General features: G+C 44.7%; 1 protein-coding gene across 2 annotated transcripts; it reads left to right on the top strand.

Moving 5' to 3' along the window:
* Nucleotides 1–1,559: 1,559 nt before the first annotated feature.
* LOC116273641 (adhesion G protein-coupled receptor E3-like) lies at nt 1,560–21,902 on the top strand. 2 transcript variants are annotated; one of them, XM_031662774.1, is made up of 5 exons: nt 1,569–2,242; nt 11,276–11,326; nt 16,557–16,676; nt 17,971–18,126; nt 21,704–21,892. In XM_031662774.1, the coding sequence occupies exons 1-5, from the start codon at nt 2,218–2,220 to the stop codon at nt 21,754–21,756; spliced, it is 405 nt and encodes a 134-aa protein (XP_031518634.1). In that variant the 5' UTR covers nt 1,569–2,217; the 3' UTR covers nt 21,757–21,892. The 2 variants fall into 2 exon arrangements, with proteins under 2 accessions (XP_031518635.1, XP_031518634.1); XM_031662775.1 differs by lacking the exon at nt 11,276–11,326 and having other exon boundaries at nt 1,560–2,242; nt 21,704–21,902.
* Nucleotides 21,903–22,264: the final 362 nt, after the last annotated feature.

Below are 22,264 nucleotides of genomic sequence, written 5' to 3'. Positions count from 1 at the left end.
AAAAGCAGCCCCAAAATTATTTCTTTTCATCTTTACCTCCCCGACCAATATAACCACCACCTTTGCTATTTTCACTCCCATCATCAATCACCACTGCTGTCACAGCCTTCATCGCCATCACCATCACCACAACAACCACCTTCACTGCAACTGTCACCTTCAATCACCATCATCACCATCTCTGAAAATATCACCATAATGTAACCGCCACCATCGCTACTACCATCGCCATCACTTTCATCACCTTCACCATCATCGCAACCATCATCACCATCATCATCATCTCTTCCTTCATCGTCACCACCACCACCTATACCTCCACCATCACTACCGCCACGATTATGATTACCACCATCACCATCACCACCGCAACCGTTACCACCATCATCATCATCATCACCACCACAACAAACAGCGGTCTGTAGAATCGAGCTACAAACATAAATAAGCAAGCTGGAAGTTTGCGAAGGTCAATGCAGCAGCCGTGCCAATAGGAAAAGGCTCCTTGGGGGCCAGGCAGGTACAACATGGAGGTTCCCTCTTCCCTTTTCTTTATCACCATGTGTGCAGTATAAAAGCGGGCAACATGGTGCCAGCCAGGTAGAGACTCCATCTGCATAATAAAAGATGAGGATGGGGCGGCCAGCTTCTTTGTGTGCTATGCAAACAGCACAGCCAGTCCGACCAATCTCTCGGGCCCTATGTCAATCAGACAGCTCCTCCGCAAGCTTGGCTGTAAAACCCCATGTATCTCACCACGAGACCGGAAGACCCGCTTGGGAGCCCCTCTCTCTCTGCAGGATAGAGCTTTTCTCTTTTTTCTCTTCTCTTGCCTATTAAACTTCTGCTCCTAAACTGTTTTTTTTTTTTTGGTTTTTGTTTTTGTTTTTAGATGAAGTCTCACTCTTGTCACCCAGGCTGGAATGCAGTGGCACAATCTTCGTTCACTGCAGCCTCTGCCTCCCGGGTTCAAACAATTCTCTTGCCTCAGCCTTCTGAATAGCTGGGATCACAGGCATACACCACCATGCCCAGCTAATTTTTGTATTTTTAGTACAGACAGGGTTTCACCATGTTGGCCAGGATGGTCTCGAACTCCTGACCTCAGGTGATCCACCCATCTCAGCCTCTCAAAATGCTGGGATTACAGGGGTGAGCCACTGTGCTCGGCCTTAAATTCATTTCTTGTGCGTCCACATCCTTAATTTCCTTGACATGAGAGGATGAACCCCAGACAGTGACACTGCTTTAGTAGGAAGTCTGGTGTTTTAAGTCTAATGGAGAACTTTAGAAGAGTTTTCAGCAGGGGAGGCCAGGTGCCATGGCTCACACCTGTAATCCCAACACTGGGAGGCTGAGGCAGGATTGCTTAAGCCCAGGAGTTCAAGACAAGCCTGGGCTACAAAGTGAGACCCTGGTCTCTCTTCAAAAAAAATAATAAAACTAAAAAAAAAATTAGCCAGGCGTGGTGGCATGCACCTGTAGTCCTAACAATTCAGAGGACTGAGGTGGGAGGATCGCTGGAGCCCAGGAGTTTGAGGTTGTAGTGAGCTATGATTGTGTCACAGCACTCCAGCCTGGGTAATAAAGCAAGACCCAAATAAATAAATAAATATTTGTTGGAGGAAGGATAGATTTAGAGACCTTTTCTCCCAAATCCTGTGACTGGTTAGGGTTGGTCCAAATAACCAAATAATGTATTACCTTCTATGAGACTTTGGGACTCTTAACTTCTTCTGGCTCAGCAATCATATCCAGTAAGTATCATCTACTGGGCGAAGAGAAAGATATGCGAAAATGACTCCTCTGGAAACTTCAGATACCAACACGGATGCCCTAAAATCTGGTTTACCCAGCTCAAAACCACAGGGTTATTTAAGATTTATTTTGGTCCCAAAGGCACTTCCTCATCCTCAGGCAATGTGATGTAACTTACAGGGCATTTCTTTGTTAGGGTTTACCAACTCAATCATCCTAAAGGTGATCAACAATATGCTAAGCAGAAAAGGTACAGCAAATAAACGAAAAGCAGAACCATGAGTCTGATGGCGAAAGAGGGGAAGCAGTTCGCTTTTCTGATAGTAATTTCATGAGTCAGCTGACCTGAGATACATACATCAATCCTCATGAGATTTCTTCAGCAAGGAAAAGTGGTTGGCTTACGGCACAGTAGGGAGCTTCCAGGGCTGGCTGGCGTGGGATACCTGTACCACAGGAATGCAGGGGTCATCCCTTCTTCCAGGTATGTGTGACTGTAGCAATGACTGAGACTTAACCTATCCCCCAGTCAGGGGCCACTTTGTTCAACAATTGGTTTTCTCCTCCTCTTTCTTCTGCTCTGAACATCTCACCTTTTCCCTTTGGAGTATGGTTTCCTTCCTGACTACCCTATTCAAAGTATGCTCTCAAATATCCCTAAAATGTTCCTTACCCAATCTGGTAGCTTGGTTTTTTGTTTGTTTTGTTTGTTTGTTTTGTTTTGTTTTTTGAGATGGAATCTTGCTGTCACCCAGGCTGGAGCACAGTGACACGATCTTGGCTCACTGCAACCTCTGCCTCCCGGGTTCAAGTGATTCTCCTGCCTCAGCCTCCTGACTAGCTGGGATTCCAGGCACACATCACCACACCTGGCTAATTTTTGTATTTTTAGTAGAGACGGGGTTTCACCATGTTGCCCTGGCTGGTTTCAAACTCCTGACCTCAGGTGATCCGCCTGCCTCGGCCTGCTAGGATTACAGGCATGAGCCACCGCACCCAGCCTCTAATAGATTGTTCATCTTCCCCTTGGCGAGTTTTGTTTTCTAACTGATGTCCTCTCCTTCTTGATAACTTCTGCAACCTAGCCCTGCCCTGACTTTTTTCCTTTTTCTCTTGCTATTCTTTCTTCTCCCTCCTTTATCAGTTTCCTGTGACAAGAAAATAAATGATAATTTTATTATTAATTTTAGAGGTCATTATATTAAGTGAAATAACTCAGACACCAAAAGACAAATGCCTCATGTTCTCGTTTATCAGTGGGAGCTAAATAATGTGGACACATGGACAGAGAGAGTAGAATGATAAGACGATGAAGACTGGGAAGGCAGAGGGAGTAGAAGGAGAGTGGAAAATGAGAAGTTACCTAATGGGTATACATGTGCATCATTTGGATGGTGGATACTCTAAAAGTCTTGACTTCACCACTGCGCAATCGATGCATGCAACAAAATTACATTTGTATCTCATAAATTTATACAAACAAAATAATAATAATCAACATTTTTGAAAACTCACTATGCATCTTACATGTACTAATCTGTTGCATCATCAGTACGCTCATGGGGTATCCTCATCTTACAGCTGAGAAAACCGGGACACAGAGAGGTTATGTTATTTGTCCAACATCACACAGCTAGTAAATAACTGGGATTTGAACCCAAACCGTCTGTCTCCGGATCTTTGCTATAATGCTCCTCCCACAGGATCCTTCCTGGGAAGTCTTCTGTTTTTCCACTCCCTCTCCCTATAGGAATCTCATAATTCCATGGCTTCAACCACCATCTCTGTACAGATGAAATCCATCTTTCCAGCTCCAGATGAATTAACAATATGGACAGTCCCAATATCAATCAAAGCTTATATTTATTAAGCAGCTACTTTAGCCTGACATTAGGCTTAAATTGCTTTACATTGTCACACAGCATCTCCACATTACAGATGATACATTGCATCATAGAGAGGTTGTGTGAATTGCTCAAAGCCTCACAGCTATTCTGCTGCAGAGGCAGTTGATAGGCCATAAATTTGATCAAAATAATACAAGCTACATTTAAATCCTAATGCCGTGTCTCCCTCACCTTTGCAACCCCTAGCATAGCATCTTATATATAAGAGGTGTTTCAGTATATGTGGAATTAAACGTGAATGAAGCCTGCCTTGTTGCAACTGGAGACAGAGTCCTCAACACTTCTGAGGTGGATTATCAGTGAATTTCTGTTATCCAGGAACTTTTAGCCCATATCACTAGATGGTACAGGCAAGGATGAAGATATGAGCATTGGGTCAAGAATTAGGATTCTAGGGTTGGGCATGGTGGCTCATACCTATAATCCCAGAGCTTTGGCAGGCCAAGGCAGGAAGATTGTTGGAGCCAGGAGTTCGAGACCAATCTGAGCAACATAGCAAGACTCTGTCTCCACGAAATACTAAAAAAAAAAAAAAAAAAAAAATTAGCCAGGCCTGGTGGCACACATCTGTAGTCCCAGCTACCCTGGAGGCTGAGGTGGGAGGATTGCTTGAGCTCAAGAGTTCAAGGTTACAGTGAACTGTGATTGCATCACTGCACTCCAGCCTGAGCAACAGAGCTCAAATGATAATATAGGCAGCAAGCCAGAGCAATTAGGCAACAAGAAAGAAAGAAAAAGCATCCAAATGGGAAAGGAGGAACTCAAATGGTGACAGAGGCAGCCAGCGTCGGTGGAGGACTTTCTGCCTGACATTGTGCTCCATGCAGTCCCTCATTTGGGTCATCTCCAAAACCCCACAAAGTAGGTCATACTGCCACCCTATTTCACATCAGGAAACTTAGTGAGGTTAAACAACTTACCCAAATTTCCCCAACTAGTGTGCCAGCCACTTAACCCCAGGGGGCCCGTTTCCTTATCTGCAAAATGAGTCAGTGGATGATTTCTAAAGTTTCTTAGAACTCTGGGATTCTGACACACCAATGACTCTTCAGAAACCCTAACTTAAGACACATGCCCAAATTAGTGAGTAATTTGCTGGTTAGACTAAAGACTAATCTCTACCAAACTAAAGACTAATCTCTACCAAAAAAAAAAAAACTTTTAATTAGCCACGAGTGGTATCTCATGCATGTAGCCCAGGAGTGCAAGGCTATAGTGAGCTATGATTGCACCACTCCAACTGGGGCAACAGAAAGAGAACCTGCCTCAAAAAAATAAAAATACAAATAAAAAATGTAGGAGGAAGGGGACTTTAAAGGAAACATCAGCCTGATGTTAAGCCCAGCTGAGACTATTCAAAATGTTCTATGAATGCAATTGCATAAGTAACTGATAACAAACCGGACCTGGCGTCTTCTTAGGGGAAGAGTGAGAATTATGGGAAGAAAAATAACAGTCCCCCGAAAGACATCCACATCCTAATCCCTGGAACCTGTTAATATGTTACCTTACATGGTAAAAGAAACTTTGCAAATGTTGATTAAGCTAAGAATCTTAATATGGGGGTAGTACCCTGAATTTTCCAGGGGGCCTAATATAATAATCACAAAGGTCCTCTTAAGGGAAGGTGGAAGATCAGGAAGACAAGAAGATCCCATGCTGCTGGATTTAAAGAAGGGGGAAGTGTCTGTGAGCCAAGAATTGCAGGTAGCTTCTAGAAGCTGGAAAAGGCAAGGAGACAGATTCTCCCCTAGAGCTTTCAAAAGAAACCAGCCCTGCTAACATTGTTGATTTTAGCCTATAGAGGCTGATTTAAGACTTCTGACCTCCAGACCTGCAAGAGAATAAATCAGTGTTGCTTTAAGCCACTACATTCATGGTAATTTGTGACAGCAGCAATTGGAAACTCAAGAGAGGGATCCAGAAAGATTTAGATTGCTCCCACTGCCACTCTTGAAGAGTCACACAGTTAGCCCCCAGGGCCTCTTCTCCAAAATCCTGCCATTGGTCTGCACTGCCCTAAATGACCAAGTCACATATCACTCTGTACTGGACTTTGAGGCTCCAGTCAGATCTGGTGAGTGGCATCTGCCAGGAGAAAAAGGACAAGTCACTATCACAATAAACATGCCAACCTAGTATTTACAATCTGAACAGCACTTCCATGCGTGTAGTCCCCTGTGGGATTTCTGAAGGAGCGGCTATGTGGTGTAATGGGTTATCAGCTAGAACCCATAACCCGTGTTTAACCTCAGCTCTGCCACTGACTAGCCCCAGGGAATGGAGCAAGCTACTCACCCTCCCCGTGCCTCCATTTCTTAATCTGAAAACCGGAGATGATGCTAACAGCACTTTCCTGCTAAAGTCGTTGCAAAACTGAAGTGAGTGTATGTGTGTAAAGTGCATAGTATGCAGTAAGAGCTATTTTCTCTTAGGCATTATGGAAATAGGGTTGAGACCTTTGCGCAATTCCCCCACAAAGGAAATTTTCTCTCCAAGACATTAGTGAGCAATGAGGAGTGAGTGTTTAAGTCAAACAGAAATCCTAGAGCTGAAAAATGCAATTGACAAACTAAAAAATGCATCAACTGTCTCAACAGAAGAATTGATCAACCAGAAGAAAATGTGTTGGCTCAAAGTCGGGCTATTCGAAAATAGTCAGAGGGAAAAAAAAAGAAAAAAATGTTTAACTGCTTATGAGATATAGAAAATAGCCTCAAAATGGTAAATCTAAGAGTCATTGACCTAAAAGAGGGAGTGAAGAAATAGATAGGGATAGAAGTGTAAACCAGGCCGGGCGCGGTGGCTCAAGCCTGTAATCCCAGCACTTTGGGAGGCCGAGATGGGTGGATCACGAGGTCAGGAGATCGAAACCATCCTGGCTAACACGTTGAAACCCCGTCTCTACTAAAAAAAATACAAAAAACTAGCCAGGCGACGTGGCGGGCGCCTGTAGTCCTAGCTGCTCCGGAGGCTGAGGTAGGAGAATGGTGTAAGCTCGGGAGGTGGAGCTTGCAGTGAGCTGAGATCCGGCCACTGCACTCCAGCCTGGGCGACAGAGCCAGACTCTGTCTCAAAAAAAAAAAAAAAAAAAAAAGAAGTGTAAACCAAAAATAGAATTCTAAGCCCCCGACCATCTGAATGGACCCTTCCTCTCAAGAAGGGCATTCTAAAGCTAAGCTGAAAAACTAGCTCATGATGGGAAATGGCAGGGAGTGGAACATACCTCTTTGTACACTCCTCCCTTTTCTAATTACTGATAATTCCAACAAACTCTTTAAGTCTGATAAGAAACATTTACAATCAGCCAGGTGTGGTGGCTCATGCCTGTAATCCCAGCACTTTCAGAGGCCGTCAGGAGATCGAGACCATCCGGGCTAACATGGTGAAACCCTGTCTCTACTAAAACTACAAAAAATAAGCTGGGCTTGGTGGCGGGCACCTGTAGTCCCAGCTACTCAAGAGGCTGAGGCCAGAGAATGGCGTGAACCTGGGAGGCAGAGTTTGCAGTGAGCCAAGATCGTGCCACTGCACTCTAGCCTGGGCGACAGAGTGAGACTGTCTCAAAAAAAAAAAAAAAGAAAAAAGAAACATTTACAGTCTGTGTGATAAAACCTTGGTCTCCATGACCCTTTTATCTTAACCCAAACATTCCTAAGTCTTTTTTTTTTTTTTTTTTCTGAGTTGGAGTTTCACTCTTGTTGCCCAGGCTGGAGTGCAATGGCACAATCTCAGCTCACCACAACCTCCGCCTCCCAGGTTCAAGCCATTTTCCTGCCTCAGCTTCCCAAGAAGCTGGGATTACAGGCATGTGCCACCACGCCCAGCTAATTTTGTATTTTTAGTAGAGACAGGGTTTCTCCATGGTGGTCAGACTGGTCTCGAACTCCCGACCTCAGGCTGCCTGCCTCAGCCTCCCAAAGTGCTGGGATTACAGGCATGAGCCACCGCACCCAGCCACATTCCTAAGTCTTTAGACAATAACAACTCTTTCAGCAATTACCAATCAGAAAATCTTTCAATCTGTCTATGACCTGGAAGCCTCACTTCCAGTTGTCCCACCTTTCTGGACAGAACCAATGTATCTTACATGTATTTGATTGATGTCTCATGCCTCCCTAAAGTGTATAAAACTAAGCTGTACCCTGACCACCTTGGGCACATGTTCTCAAGATCTCTTGAGGGCAGTGTCATGGACCATTAGTCACTCATACTTGGCTCAGAACAAATCTCTTCAAATATTTTGCAGAGTTTGACTCTTTTTGTCGACAGAAGGTTTATTCAAAGAAATAATGGCAGGGAAGTTTGCAAATCTAGAGAAATAAATTAATATCCATATAGAAGGTCCAAAATCACCAAAGAGATTCAATTAAAATAAGAAGACTTCAAGGCATATAATAATTAAACTCTCAAAGGTCAAGGACAAAGAGGACCCTAAAAGCAGCATGAAAAAAAGAAACAAATAACATGTAAAGGAGATCCAATATGTCTGGCAGCAAACCTTTTAGTGGGAAACTCACAGGACAGGAGAGAGTAAGATATACTCAGCAGTATAGAGTTCTAGTTTTAAAAAATGAAAAGAGTTGGCCAGGTGCAGTGGCTCACACCTGTAATCCCAGCACTTTGGCAGGCCAAGGTGAGCAGATCACGAGGTCAGGAGTTCAAAACCAGCCAGGCCGACATAGTGAAACCCCATCTCTACTAAAAATACAAAAATTAGCTGGGCATGGAGGCACGCGCCTGTAATCCCAGCTACTCAGGAGGCTGAGGCAGGAGAATTGCTTGAACCCAGGAGGTGGAGGTTGCAGTGAGCCAAGTTCGCACCATTGCATTCCAGCCTGAGCAACGGGGTGAGACTCCATTTCAAAAAAAAAAAATGAAAAGAGTTATGGAGATGGTTGCAAAACATTATGAATATACTGAATTCCACTAAACTGTACACTTAAAAATGGTTAAGATGGTAAATTTTATGTTATGTGTATTCTATCATAACTTTAAACATGGGGAAAAATCAGTGAGCAAGGTAGATTTTACTATCTCATTCATAGACAAGATAGAGGGATGCTACATTACATTTTATTCAGAAAAAGTCCCACCTGCTTCAAGTCTCACTTCTTAGCCATCAGCTTCCACATCTCCTCCCTGCTGAGCCTCCTCTGGGCAGCCACAGTGTCCCTTCTCCACCTACTCTAGACTCTCAGCCTCAGATCTTCTCTCAATCCTTCCAACCCCAGTCCTTTATCATGCACAGAAATCAAACTTTATCCCAGCTCCACCAAAATAGTTCACTCTCATCTATACCCATTACCCTATTTGGTAGACAAAGACCCTTTTGTTATCAGGACCCACCTTCTTAGGGGATAACCAATGTTGCAAATAAGGTTATGAGTCACCAGAGCTCAATTTCAAGTAGTGCACGCCAGAAGGCTATGATGGTTGTTTATACTGAAAAATTTCCACACCATTTGTAAATAATCATTACCCAGAACCAGTTCCTGGGACACTCCTGCCAGTCCAGACCTTGCTTGGGGACCCCAACTGAGCAGCTGAAAGGCTAATGCCTGATGCATCAGAGAGGGTCTACCGGGTTTACTCTGATTGGTCAATTCTTACACCATACCAGTTGTTAAATATTTTTAATACCATTCTTACAAATGGCAAATAATTCTGTAAATAAGCATTCCAGGACCACCCAACTGAGCCCTTCACAGATTCCTGACCCACGGAAGCCATAAGAGAATGAAAAGAAGGTACAGTGAGAACAAGTGATCAGAGTGATGGAAGATTGGGGAAGGAAGAGAAAAAAAGCAGTCCATCTGTCCAGCATCTTCAGGTCTTTGCAGAAGCAGGAACATGACTGATGACACCTCCTGATGTTGGAAAGGCATGGGGAAGAGCAAAGGGCTCTTTACCAGACACAACGGAGCCAGCCTGAGCAGACTATTTTCCAAAAAGGCGGAAATAATATCCCCCATCCAAAACGTGTTTCTAGAATCTTGCTGGTCTCTCATAAGGAGGAAGAACTTGATTCTTCTCCACTTGAATCTGAATGAGCTTGTAACTTGCTTGTAACCAAGGGAATATGATGAAAGTAGGGCTGGGTGACTTTCAGGGATGAGTGTCAAGTGGAGATGCAGCCTCACTGGCTGGGACACTCATGCTTAGAGCTTAGATGTGCCATTAAAGCAGCCTGCTTCAGGTCTCCATGTTAGAAGGAAGCCCAAAGCAGCCCATCACCCTGAGACAACAGGTGAAGGGACAACAATGCCCAGCTAGTTCTCAGCTGTTGCAGCCCCATCCACTGACTGACTACAATCATATGAGACCATCAAGCTAGAACCACCCAGCTGAGCCCTTCCCAGATTCTTGACCCACAGAAACCAAGAGTGATAACAAAACAAACATTTTTTTCTTAGATTCAAGAGGTACATGTGCTTGAATGTTACATGGATATTACATGCATAATGGTGGAGACTGGGTTTCTGATGTACCCATCACCTAAATATTAAACATTGTACCGAATAGGTAATTTTTCAACTCTCACCACCCCACATCCTCCCCTTTTTTAGTGGCTTAAAACAACATTTTTGTTGAGTATAGAGATCTCTGAAAGAACTAAAAATAGAACTACTGTTGGACCCAGAAATCCCACTACTGGGTATCTACCCCCAAAAATAATAATAATAATCACTGGGCTAGGCACAGTGGCTCATGCCTGTAATCTCAGCACTTTGGGAGGCTGAGGCAAGGTGGATCACTTGAAGTCAGGAGTTCAACACCATCCTAGCCAACATGTTGAAGCCCCCCTCTCTACTAAAAATACAAAAATTAGCCGGGCGTGGTAGCGAGCACCTATAATCCAAGCTACTTGGTAGGCGATGGCAGGAGAATCGATTGAACCTGGGAGCCAAGATTGCGCCACTGCACTCCAGCCTGAGTGACAGAAAAAGACTCTGTCTTAAAAAAAAAAAAAAAAAAAAGTAATCATTATATCAAAAAGACACCTGCACTCATATGTTTATGGCAGCACTATTCACAATAGCCAAGTCATGGCTATTATGAAGTCCCCAGAGTCTATTGTCTCCATCTTCATGTCCAGGTCTGCCCGTTGTTTAGCTCCCACATATAAGTGAGAACATACAATATTTGATTTTCTGCTTCTGAGTTAGTTCACTTAGGATAATGGCCTCCAGCTCCATCAGTGTTGCTGCTGAGGGCATGATTTCATTCTTTCTTATGGCTGCATAGTATTCCATGGTGCATATATGGCATATTTTCTTTATCGAGTCAACTGTTGGTGGACACTTAGGTTGGCTCCATGACTTGCCTATTGTGAATAATGCTACTGTAAACATATGAGTGCACGTGTCTGATATAATGATTTCTTTTCCTTTGGGTAGACACCCAGTAGTGGGATTGCTGGGTCCAACAGCGGTCCTATTTTTAGTTCTTTGAGAGATCTCCATACTCAACAAAAATGTTGTTTTAAGTCATTACATTTTTGTGATTTGTTACAGTGATAGATAACTGACACACAGCCCTTGGGGCATTTCTTGGAATCATTTCTCAATTGTTTCGTGTCTCTCCCTTCTGTTTCCCATCTATTCCAGGCCTCTGCTTTCTGCTGAGCTTCTTTGGAGCTGTGATTCCGAAAATCAAAGGTGAGTGCTCAGAGCCAGGACAGGGAAGGTGTGGACCCAGGGCTGGACCTGGGTCTACTTTTCTCCAATGGGCTGGAGAAAAGTGCCTGTTCTGAGAGCAATATTTGGGAAGGCTTGCTCCTGTGTTTCATTATTTGTTTGCTTAATTGATATAGCCTTTTATTTATGTTCTTGTTTGATTTTTAATCTGTCTGTTTTTGCTAACCACAATGGGTACAACGTGGAGATAGAACAGAAAATAAAACACACAAAGTCTCATGAAGCAGACATTCTAGTGGGAAGAGACAAAGGAACGGTAATCATTATCATTCTGATTATAAACTAGTCAACAAATAATGAAATAAGGTCATTTCTGTTTAACGTTACTCCCCTGGGACTCTCTCTCTGGATTCACATGTACCTCTTGAATCTAAGGAAAAAAAAAAAAAAAAAAAGAAGTTTGTCTGGTTATCACTCTTGGTTTCTGTGGGTTAAGAATCTGGGAAGGACTCAGGCGTAGGGTGGAGCCTGAGAGTCTCTTTTTTTCTTCTTCTTCCTTTTTTTTTTTTTTTTTTTTGAGATGGAGTCTCGCTCTGTTGCCCAGGTTGGAGTGCAGTGGCGCGATCTTGGCTCACTGCAAGCTCTGCTTCTCGGGTTCACACCATTCTAATTTTTTTTATTTTTTGAGACGAGTCTCGCTCTGTCGCCCAGGCTGGAGTGCAGTGGCCAGATCTCAGCTCGCTGCAAGTTCCACCTCTCGGGTTCACGCCATTCTCCTGCCTCAGCCTCCCGAGTAGCTGGGACTACAGGCACCCGCCACCTCGCCCGGCTAGTTTTTTTGTATTTTTTAGTAGAGACGGGGTTTCACTGTGTCAGCCAAGATGGTCTCGATCTCCTGACCTCGTGATCCGCCCGTCTCGGCCTCCCAAAGTGCTGGGATTACACGCGTGAGCCGCCGCGCCCGGCCTTCTTCTCTTTTTGAGACAGAGTCTCACTCTGCCACCCAGGCTGGAGTGCAGTAGTGCTATCTCGGCTCACTGCAACCTCTGCCTCCCGGGTTCAAGTGAATCTTGTGCCTCAGCCTCCCGAGTAGCTGGGACTAGAGACACACATCATGCTAGGCTGATTTTTGCATTTTTTGTCGAGATTGGGTTTCACCATGACACCCAGGCTGGTCTCCAACTCCTGGCCTCAAATCGCCTGCCCACCTCGACCTCCCAAATTGCTGGGATTACAGGCATGAGCCACCAAGCCCAGCCTGGAGCGAATGTTCAGGGGGTATAGAGTTTCAGTTTTACAAGATGAAAACAGTTATGGAGATGGTTCCACAACATTATGAACGTATTAAATTCCACTGAACTGTACACTTAGTAATGGCTAAGATGGTAAATTTCCTTTTGTTCTTTTTTTTTTTTTATTATACTTTAAGTTCTAGGGTACATGTGCACAACATGCAGATTTGTTACATAGGTATACATGTGCCATGTTGGTGTGCTGCATCCATCAACTTGACATTTACATTAGGTATTTCTCCTAATGCTATCCCTCCCCAGCCTCCCACTCCCCATACTGAGTAAACCAGTATACTCAGTATGGCAAGGTATTAAGTCCTAGAAAAGATTAAGAGTAGATTTTTAGAGCTGACTTTGAACTAAGCAGAACCTGGGCAGGAAGGGAAGGGATAGGAAAGAAACGAGTGGCAGAGGGTACCGCCTCTCCCTGTCCCCCTAGGAGAATTGTGCATACTTAGTGGGTGACTATTTTGCTCCACTGAGTACAATACCACCTCTCCTATATACAGATGGCCAACAGGCCAGGCACGGTGGCTCACGCCTGTAATCCCAGCACTCTGGGAGGCTGAGGCAGGTGAATCACTTGAAGTCAGGAGTTTGAGACCAGCCTGGCCAACATGGTGAAACCCCGTCTCTACCAAAAACACAAAAATTAGCCAGGTGTGGTGGGGTGCATCTGTAACCCCAGCTACTTGGGAGGCTGAGACAGGAGAATCGCTTGAACCTGGGTGGTGGAGGCTACAGTGGAGTGCAAAAGTACACCTTTGCACTCCAGCCTGGGTGACAGGGCAAGACTCTGTCTTTAAAAAAAAAAATTGGCCAAGAAACATGAAAAAATGCTCAACATGACTAATTATATGGGAAATGCAAATCAAAACCACAATGCAATACCACCTTACTCCTGCAAGAATGGCCATAATCAAAAAACTAATAGATGTTGGCTGGCTGCGGTGGCTCATGCCTGTAATCCCAGCGGAGGCCGAGGCAGGCGGATCACGAGGTCAGGAGATGAGACCATCCTGGCTAACACGGTGAAACCCCGTCTCTACTAAAAATACACACAAAAAAATTAGCCTGGCGTGGTGGCGGGTGCCTGTAGTCCCAGCTCCTCGGGAGGCTGAGGGAGGAGAATGGCATGAACCCGGGAGGCGGAGCTTGCAGTGAGCCAAGATCAAGCCACTGCACTCCAGCCTGGGCAAAAAGAGTGAAACTTTGTCTCAAAAAAACATAAATAAATAATAGATGTTGGCTTGGATGTAGTGAAAAGGGAACACTTTACACCGATGGTGGGAATTAAAACTAGGACAACCACCTTGGAAAACACTGTGGAGATTCCTTAAAGAACTAAAAGTAGCTCTACCATTTGATCCAGCAATCTCACTACTGGGTATCTACCCATAGGAAAAGAAGCATTATACAAAAACATACTTGCACAAGCATGTTTACAGCAGCACAATTCACAATTGCAAAACTATGGAACCAGCTCAAATGCCCATCAATCAACAAATGGAAAAAGAAAACACTCTCTCTATATATATGTGAGTGTGTGTATGTATGTGTATATAATATATGTGTATAAATATATAACATATATTATAATATACAATTATATATTATGTTACATATTATATTATAACATACAAATTTTATAACATATAATTTTATTTTTACCCAAAAATAAAATTTCAAAGACTAGGCATGGTGGCTCACACCTGTAATCCCAGCGCTTTGGGAGGTCAAGGCAGGTAGATCACTTGAGCCCAAGGAGTTAAGAGACCAGCCTGGGCAACATAGCAAGACCCCCATCTCTACAAAAAAAAATTTTTTAATTAGCTGGGCATTTTGGCACATGCCTGTAATCTGAGCCACTCAGAAGGCTGAGGCAGGAGGATCGCTTGAGCCCAGGAGATTGAGGATGCAGTGGGCTATGATCATGCCACTGCACACCAGCCTGGGCAATAGAGCGAGACCCTATCTCTTAAAAAATAAAGTAAAATAAAACAAATTCCGAAATGCATTAAGACTTGCATGCGGCCGGGCGCGGTGGCTCAAGCCTGTAATCCCAGCACTTTGGGAGGCCGAGACGGGCGGATCACGAGGTCAGGAGATCGAGACTATCCTGGCTAACATGGTGAAACCCCGTCTCTACTAAAAAATACAAAAACTAGCCGGGCGAGGTGGCGGGCGCCTATAGTCCCAGCTACTCGGGAGGCTGAGGCAGGAGAATGGCATAAATCCGGGAGGCGGAGCTTGCAGTGAGCTGAGATCCGGCCACTGCACTCCAGCCCGGGCGACAGAGCGAGACTCCGTCTCAAAAAAAAAAAAAAAAAAAAAAGACTTGCATGCACAGTCAATCACACCCTTGCTTCAGTAGCATATTTGGCACTGTCCATCCCCAGGATGGAATACTGCAATGCCTTTTAAAATAATGAGGTTTCTCCACACGTGAAGCTGTGGAAAAAATTCTCAGGCAAAATTTTACAGGAAAACCAAACAGAGCAGTATGTGAATTATGTTCCTATAATGTAAAGAAAAAGGATGCATATATGTGTGTTTATGGATTGGAATTTTTCTGAAAAGTATACAATAGGCAGTAGACAGCTCAGAATCTGGGGTAATAAGAGACTTATTGTTGGATTTTTTTTTTCAATTCTGTGAATTTATCATTTTCATAATCATGAAGTCTAAAGAAAAAATACCTTAACATATACCATGATCAGAATCTACCTCCCATGGTACCCTAGAAATTCAAATTTTTTTGTTTGTTTGTTTTAGAGACAGAGCCTCACTCTGTCACCCAGGCTGCGGTGCAATGACATGACCACGACTCATTGCAGCCTCAAACTCCTGGGCTCAAGCAATCCTCCCGCTTCAGCCTCCAGAGTAGCTGGGACTACAGGCACATACCACCATGCCTGGCTAATTTTTAAATTACTTTTTATAGCAATAGTGTCTTGCTATGTTACCCAGGCTGCTCTCCAACTCCAACCTCAAGGAATCCTCCTACCTCAGCCTCCTAAAGCACTGGAATTACAGATGTTAACAGGCATGCTCACCATGCCACTCACCATGCTTCTCACCATGGTGAGATTGCAATGGCGTGACCTTGGCTCTCTGAAACCTCCGCCTCCCGTGTTCAAGCAATTCTCCTGCCTCAACCTCCTGAGTAGTTGGGATTACAGGCATGAGCCACTACACTCGGCTAATTTTGTATTTTTAGTAGAGACGGGGTTTCACCATGTTGGTCAGGCTTGTCTTGAACTCCTGACTTCAGGTGATCCACCTGCCTCAGCCTCCCAAAGTGCTGGGATGACAGGCACCTGCCACCACACCTGGCCAATTTTGTATTTTTCAGTAGAGACGGGGTTTCACCATGTGAAAATTCTCATCAGGCGGAGTGAGCCACCGTGCCTGGACACTCTAATTTTTTAATGTGCTTAGAGCTCACAAGAGGAAAAGACACAGGTTTCCTCAGCCTTGAGAGGCCCTGCCCAGAGGCGAGGCCTCATTATTATTATTATTTACATATATAATATGTCAGGGGAGTGGGGGACTGGGGGAGGGATAGCATTAGGAGAAATACCTAATGTAAATATCGAGTTGATGGGTGCAGCAAACCAACATGGCACACGTATACCTATGTAACAAATATATATGTTTTGAAACGGAGTCTCCCTCTGTCACCCAGGCTGGAGTGCAGTGGTGCAATCTCAGCTCACTGCAACCTCCACCTCACGAGTTCGAGCAATTCTCCTGCCTCAGCCTCCTGAGTAGCTAGGATTATAGGCATGAGCCACCACACCTGGCTATTTTTTGTATTTTTAGTAGAGATGGGGTTTTAGCATGTTGACCAGGCTTGTCTTGAACTCCTTACCTCAGGTGATCCAGAGGCAGGGCCTAATTATAACAGGAGAGTTTGTGACCCCAGTCCATTTAACCTGCCTCTCTTCTCCCTGCAGCTTCCTGTAACTGCCCCCCAAATGCTTCCTGTGTCAATAACAGTCACTGCACCTGCAACAGTGGATATATTTCTAGATCTGGGCAGACACTATTCACATTCCCCTTGGAGACATGTAACGGTAAAGTATTTTATTATTATTATTATTACTTTATTATTTTTAGAGACAGGGTCTTGCTCTGTTGCCCAGGCTGGACTAATGTGGCATGATCAAAGCTCACCACAGGCTGGACACAGTGGTTCAAGCCTGTAATCCCAGCACTTGGGGAGGCCGAGGCGGGCAGATCACTTGAGGTCAGGAGTTCGAGACCAGCCTGGACAAAATGGCAAAACCCCATCTCTACTAAAAATACAAAACTTAGCCGGGCATGGTGGTGGGCGCCTATAATTTCAGCTACTCAAGAGGCTGAGGCATGAGAATAGCTTGAGTCTGGGAGGCAGAGGTTGCAGTGAGCTGAGAATGCACCACTGCACTGCACTCCAGCCTAGGTGACAGATGGAGACTCTCTGATCAAAATAAATAAACCACTCACTGCAGCCTCCAACTCCTGGAATCAAGTCGCTCAAGTAGCTGCGACTACAGGCGTGCCGCCACGCCCAGCTAATGTTTTTTTTTTATTTTTTGTAGAGATGGGCTATTACCATGTTGTCCAGGCTAGTCTCAAACTCCTGAGCTCAAGCAGTCCTCCCGCCTCGGCCTCCCAAAGTGCTGGGATTACAGGTGTGACCCCTGCACCTGTCCAGGGGTAATTTGCCAGTCATCCAGAGACAGGAGCAAAAGGGAGGCAAAATGGGGGCTGTTTTGGAAACTTGGCTGTTCATTTGAGATCGTTTCTTGTTTCAGCCAGGCACGGTGGCTCACGCCTGTAATCCCAGCACTTTGGGAGGCCGAGGCAGATGGATCACCTGAGGTCAGGAGTTTGAGACCAGCCTGGCCAACATAGTGAAACCCTGTCTCCGCTAAAAATACAAAAATCGGTCGGGCATGGTGGTGCTTGCCTGTAATCCCAGTTATTCGGGAGGCTGAGACAGGAGAATCGCTTGAACTCAGGAGGCAGAGGTTGCAGAGAGCCGAGATCCTGCCATTGCACTCCAGCCTGGATGACAGAGCGAGACTGTGTCTCAGAAAGAAAAGATAGTTTCTTGTTTCATTTCACGACTTCCCTCCCAGTGTTTCCTGGGATCCCCTCCCAAATAAAGTACTTGTACTTACATCCTCATCTCAATGTCTGCTTCTTGAAGAACCCTACCGAAGTCAATGAAGACGGCAAAAAACCAAGATAACCATGACTTAAACTGATTTGTCTCGGAAAGCCAGGACAGACCCTGGGGTAAAGAGCGGAACTCCTGACACATAGTAGATGCTCAATAAATCTTTGCTGAATGAATGACACAGTTCCTTCTTTGTGTTCCAGATATTAACGAATGTGAACCACCCTATAGTGTATATTGTGGATCAAACGCCGCATGTCACAATGTCGCAGGAAGTTTCCACTGTCACTGTGTCCCAGGATACAGACTCCAGTCTGGGGAAGAACGATTCAGTAATTCCAGTGAGAACACCTGTCAGGGTAAGAACATTTTTGTCTTCCTTCCTTCCTCTGTTTTCTCGTTTGCTTGTTTTGTTTTGTTTTGTTCTGAGACAGAGTCTCGCTCTGTAGCCCAGGCTGGAGTGCAGTGGCTGAAACCTCCGCCTCCTGGGCTCAAGCGATTCTCCTGTGTCAGTCTAGCTGAGAATTATAGACGTGCACCACGACTCCGAGCTAATTTTTTTGATCCACCGGCCTCGACCTCCCAAAGTGCTGGGACTTCTTACAGACAGGAGTCCTTCCTCATTTTTTATTGACTCTCACATCAGAAAATATGTACTTGTTGTGGGGCCACGATATGGTTTTTATGTTCTGCAGGGAACTAGAAGGAAAGAAGGAAGTTCAAGTTGAGGGAAATAATGGGGTGAGAAGGGGAACTGTAGTTTGGAGATGGAGGAAGTGATAAGGTGGTGATTGAGACCACATTCTTGGAATTGCAAGGAAGAGAAACTCACTCAGGCTGACAGGCAGAAAAGAAGCGTTTATGAAAAGGATGCATGGCCATGCCCTGCAAGGACAGGAATGCAGCTGGGCTTCTCGAATTAACTAAAACTGGGACTCGACACCCCTAGTGTGCATCTCCTATTCCCTGTCTCTGATCGTCTTTGGGTCTACTCCTTTCTTCTCTTTCACTGCAGGCTGGCTTTCTCTGCTTCCTAGACCACAGGACAGAAAATATGTCCATCGGCCGGGAGGGTTGGCTCACGCCTGTAATCCCAGTACTTTGGGAGGCCAAGGCCTGGTCTCAAGCAATCCTCCTGCCTTGGCCTCCCAAAGTGCTGGGATTATAGGCATAAGTCACAGTGCCCAGCTGTAAATCTGTCATTTACTAAGCAATGCGCACCTCTATTGACAGTGTAGAAGCAGACAGTGATTCTACCTGGGTTCTGATGTTAATCTCTTAAATTTGTCTTATTTTACAAAAAAGAACACTCGAGACCGGGAGTTCAAGACCAGCCTGGCCAACACAGCGAAACCCGATTTCTACTAAAAATACAAAAATTAGCTGGGTGTGGTGGGGGGCGCCTGTAATCCCAGCTACTGGGGAGGCTGAGGCACAAGAATCGCTTGATCCCAGGAAGCGGAGGTGGTAGTGAGACAAGATCGCACCACTGCACCCCACGCTGGGTAACAGAGCGAAACTCTGTCTCAAAAAAAAAAAGGCGGGGGGGAATATGACCACCAACCGCTCCAGATCTTACCATGTTTTTGTTTTGTTTTGTTTTGTTTTTGTTTTTGTTTTCCCCCAACCAACCAAAGATAGATCAGTTGACTCTCTCTCTGAGACCCCACTGCAAATTCCTCGGGAATGAACACGTTGGCCCAGTTTGAGCCTCATGTGCACCCGTGGATCGGTGTCCAGGGAGAGATGCTGTGTCATATAAATATGACCACTCCCATGGAAAACACGGATGGGAAAAGTCTACATGGGAAAAAGAGATGAGACTTGGTAGACCACCCATGAGGTATTGGCTACTGTTGGGATAATAAGAGAGACTTTTTAAAAATTCTTCAGAGATGGGGTCTCACTCTGTCACCCAGGCTGGAGTGCAGTGGCACCATCAAAGCTCACTACAGCCTTGAACTTCTAAAGGCTCCATCCTCCCACGTCAGCCTCCTGAGTAGCTGAGATTATAGGTGTGAACCACCATACCTGGTTAATTTCTTCGTTTTTTGTAGAGATGGGATTCTCACTATGTCACCCAGGCTGGCCTCAAACTCCTGGTCTCAAGCAATCCTCCTGCCTTGGCCTCCCAAAGATGCACAGGATTCCTTGCCAACCTACAAGCCCAGCCGTAAATCTGTCTTTTACTAAGCAATCATACCTCTGTGTGACAGTGTAGGAGCCCAGACAGTGGTCTACCTGGGTTCAATGTTATCCTCTTAAATTTGTCTTATCTTTAAAAATGCCTTTGGTGTTTTCTAATGTTAAAACTCTGCACCATCCTTTTACAAAGACTGAGCCCATTTGGGGCTCCTGTTAATATAAAGAGCTATGGCTACAACCCGCATGCAGTGATAAAAATTAGTAGCTTTTAGGACAGGCAATTTTCTACAATGAATACGGTTTCCTATAACAAACATATTCTGGACTCAGGCTTGTAAGTCAAAGTTCTTGAACTCTTAAAATAAAATGTTCAGTATTAAAACAAAGTTGTTCGTGCTTTCAAGCAAATAGACTGAGCTGAAAACCAAGACGTAGAATAAGTACAGATTTAACCTCAGCATGATGATAAAACATATGTAAACATTTGCTAGCCTTTCCTTGTTCTTTTTTTTTTTCAGAGAGAGTCTCGTTCTGTCTACCACGCTGGAGTGCCGTGATGGATTTCGGCTCACTGCAACCTTTGCCTCCTAGGTTCAAGCGATTCTCCTGCCTCAGCCTCCCGAGTAGCTGGGATTACCAGCACCCGCCACCATGCCCAGCTAATTTTTTATTTTTGGTAGAGACAGGGTTTTGCCATGTTGGCCAGGCTGGTCTCAAACGCCTGGGCTCATGTGATCCTCCTGCCTCAGCTTCCCAAGCAGCTGGGTCTACAGGTGCACCCTTCCTCGAATTTCTAAAGTAGAGATGCCCTCACTAAGCACAGGAACCAACACAAAAGTCTTCATTAACAGCTGATGACCAGACATTGATGCTTTTGTTTTGGTTATCATTCCCATCCAGGCTGACTTTAAACACAGGCGGCTTCTAATTTTCTGTTTTCTTGGCTATTTCAGTTCTAATTTCCAGTCAAGCTGGAATAAAAGAATTTGGAGGCCAGGCGCGGTGGCTCACGCCTGTAATCCTCACATTTTGGGAGGCCAAGGCGGGTGGATCGCCTGAGGTCAGGAATTTGAGACCAGACTGGCCAACATGGCAAAACCCCATCTCTACAAAAAATATGAAAAAAAAAAAAAATTAGCCGAGTGTGGTGGTACATGCCTATAATCCCAGCTACTCGGGGGGCTGAGGCAGAGGATTGCTTGAGTCCAGGAGGCTGAGATTGCAAGCCAAGATTGCAAGCCAAGATTGTGCCACTGCACTCCTACCCTGGGCAACAGAATGAGACCCTGTCTAAAAAAAAAAAACAAAGCCGGGTGCAATGGCTCATGCCTGTAATCCCAGCCCTTTGGGAGGCTGAGGCAGGCGGATCACGAAGTCAGGAGTTTGAGACCAGCCTGGCCAACATGGTGAAACCCCCTCTCTACTAAAAATACAAAAATTAGCCGGGCCTGCAGGTGCATGCCTGTAATCCCAGCTACTCAGGAGGCTGAGGCATGAGCATCACTTGAACCCAGGAGGTGAAGGTTGCAGTGAACCAAGGTTGCACCATTGCACTCCAGCCTGGGAACAGAGTGAGACTCTGTCTCAAAATAAAAATAAAAATAAAAATAAATTTTTTTAAATTAAAAATTTTAAAATTTTTTAAAAAATAAACAACAGATAAAGACTATGAGTTCAGGCTTTCACCTTCTAGGTGCAAAGTTGCCTACCCCATTACTTACCCCACCTGCCCACCCCTCTGCCTGGTCACTCTCAGTTCCAATAGTAACTCCATCATGATGTCTTTTGCAGACACGAACTCCTCAAAGACAACCCAAGGCAAGAAAGAGGTGAGTGCAGGCTGATCCCCGGACCCTACCCAGGTAACAAACATCAGTAACAAATATTTACAAAGCCCAAAGTGAGCAAATGGGGATGGATTTAGGACAAAATATATATTATATAAAAATATATATTATTCAGGATAAAGTACATATTATATGTAAATATATATGATTACCATATATCATATGACTACACAATAGTACATATTTATATATTATATATATATCTGTGGTATATATACATATACCTATAGATAGATATAGATATACCATTAGGTATACCACTATATGTGTATCATTATCCAGCTCACTATAGATATATCACTATATATACAGTTGAACAGCACACATTTGAACTGCGGGGATCCATTTACACAAGGACCTTTTTCAACCAAATGTGAATCAAAAATACAGCACTGCCAGGTTGGGCGCGGCGGCTCAAGCCTGTAATCCCAGCACTTTGGGAGGCCGAGGCAGGTGGATCACTTGAAGTCAGGAGTTCGAGACCAGCCTGGCCAACATGGTGAAA

This window comes from Papio anubis, unplaced genomic scaffold, assembly GCF_008728515.1.
Source record: "Papio anubis isolate 15944 unplaced genomic scaffold, Panubis1.0 scaffold997, whole genome shotgun sequence".
NCBI lineage: Eukaryota > Metazoa > Chordata > Mammalia > Primates > Cercopithecidae > Papio > Papio anubis.
This window is presented reverse-complemented; position numbering and strand designations above follow the sequence as displayed.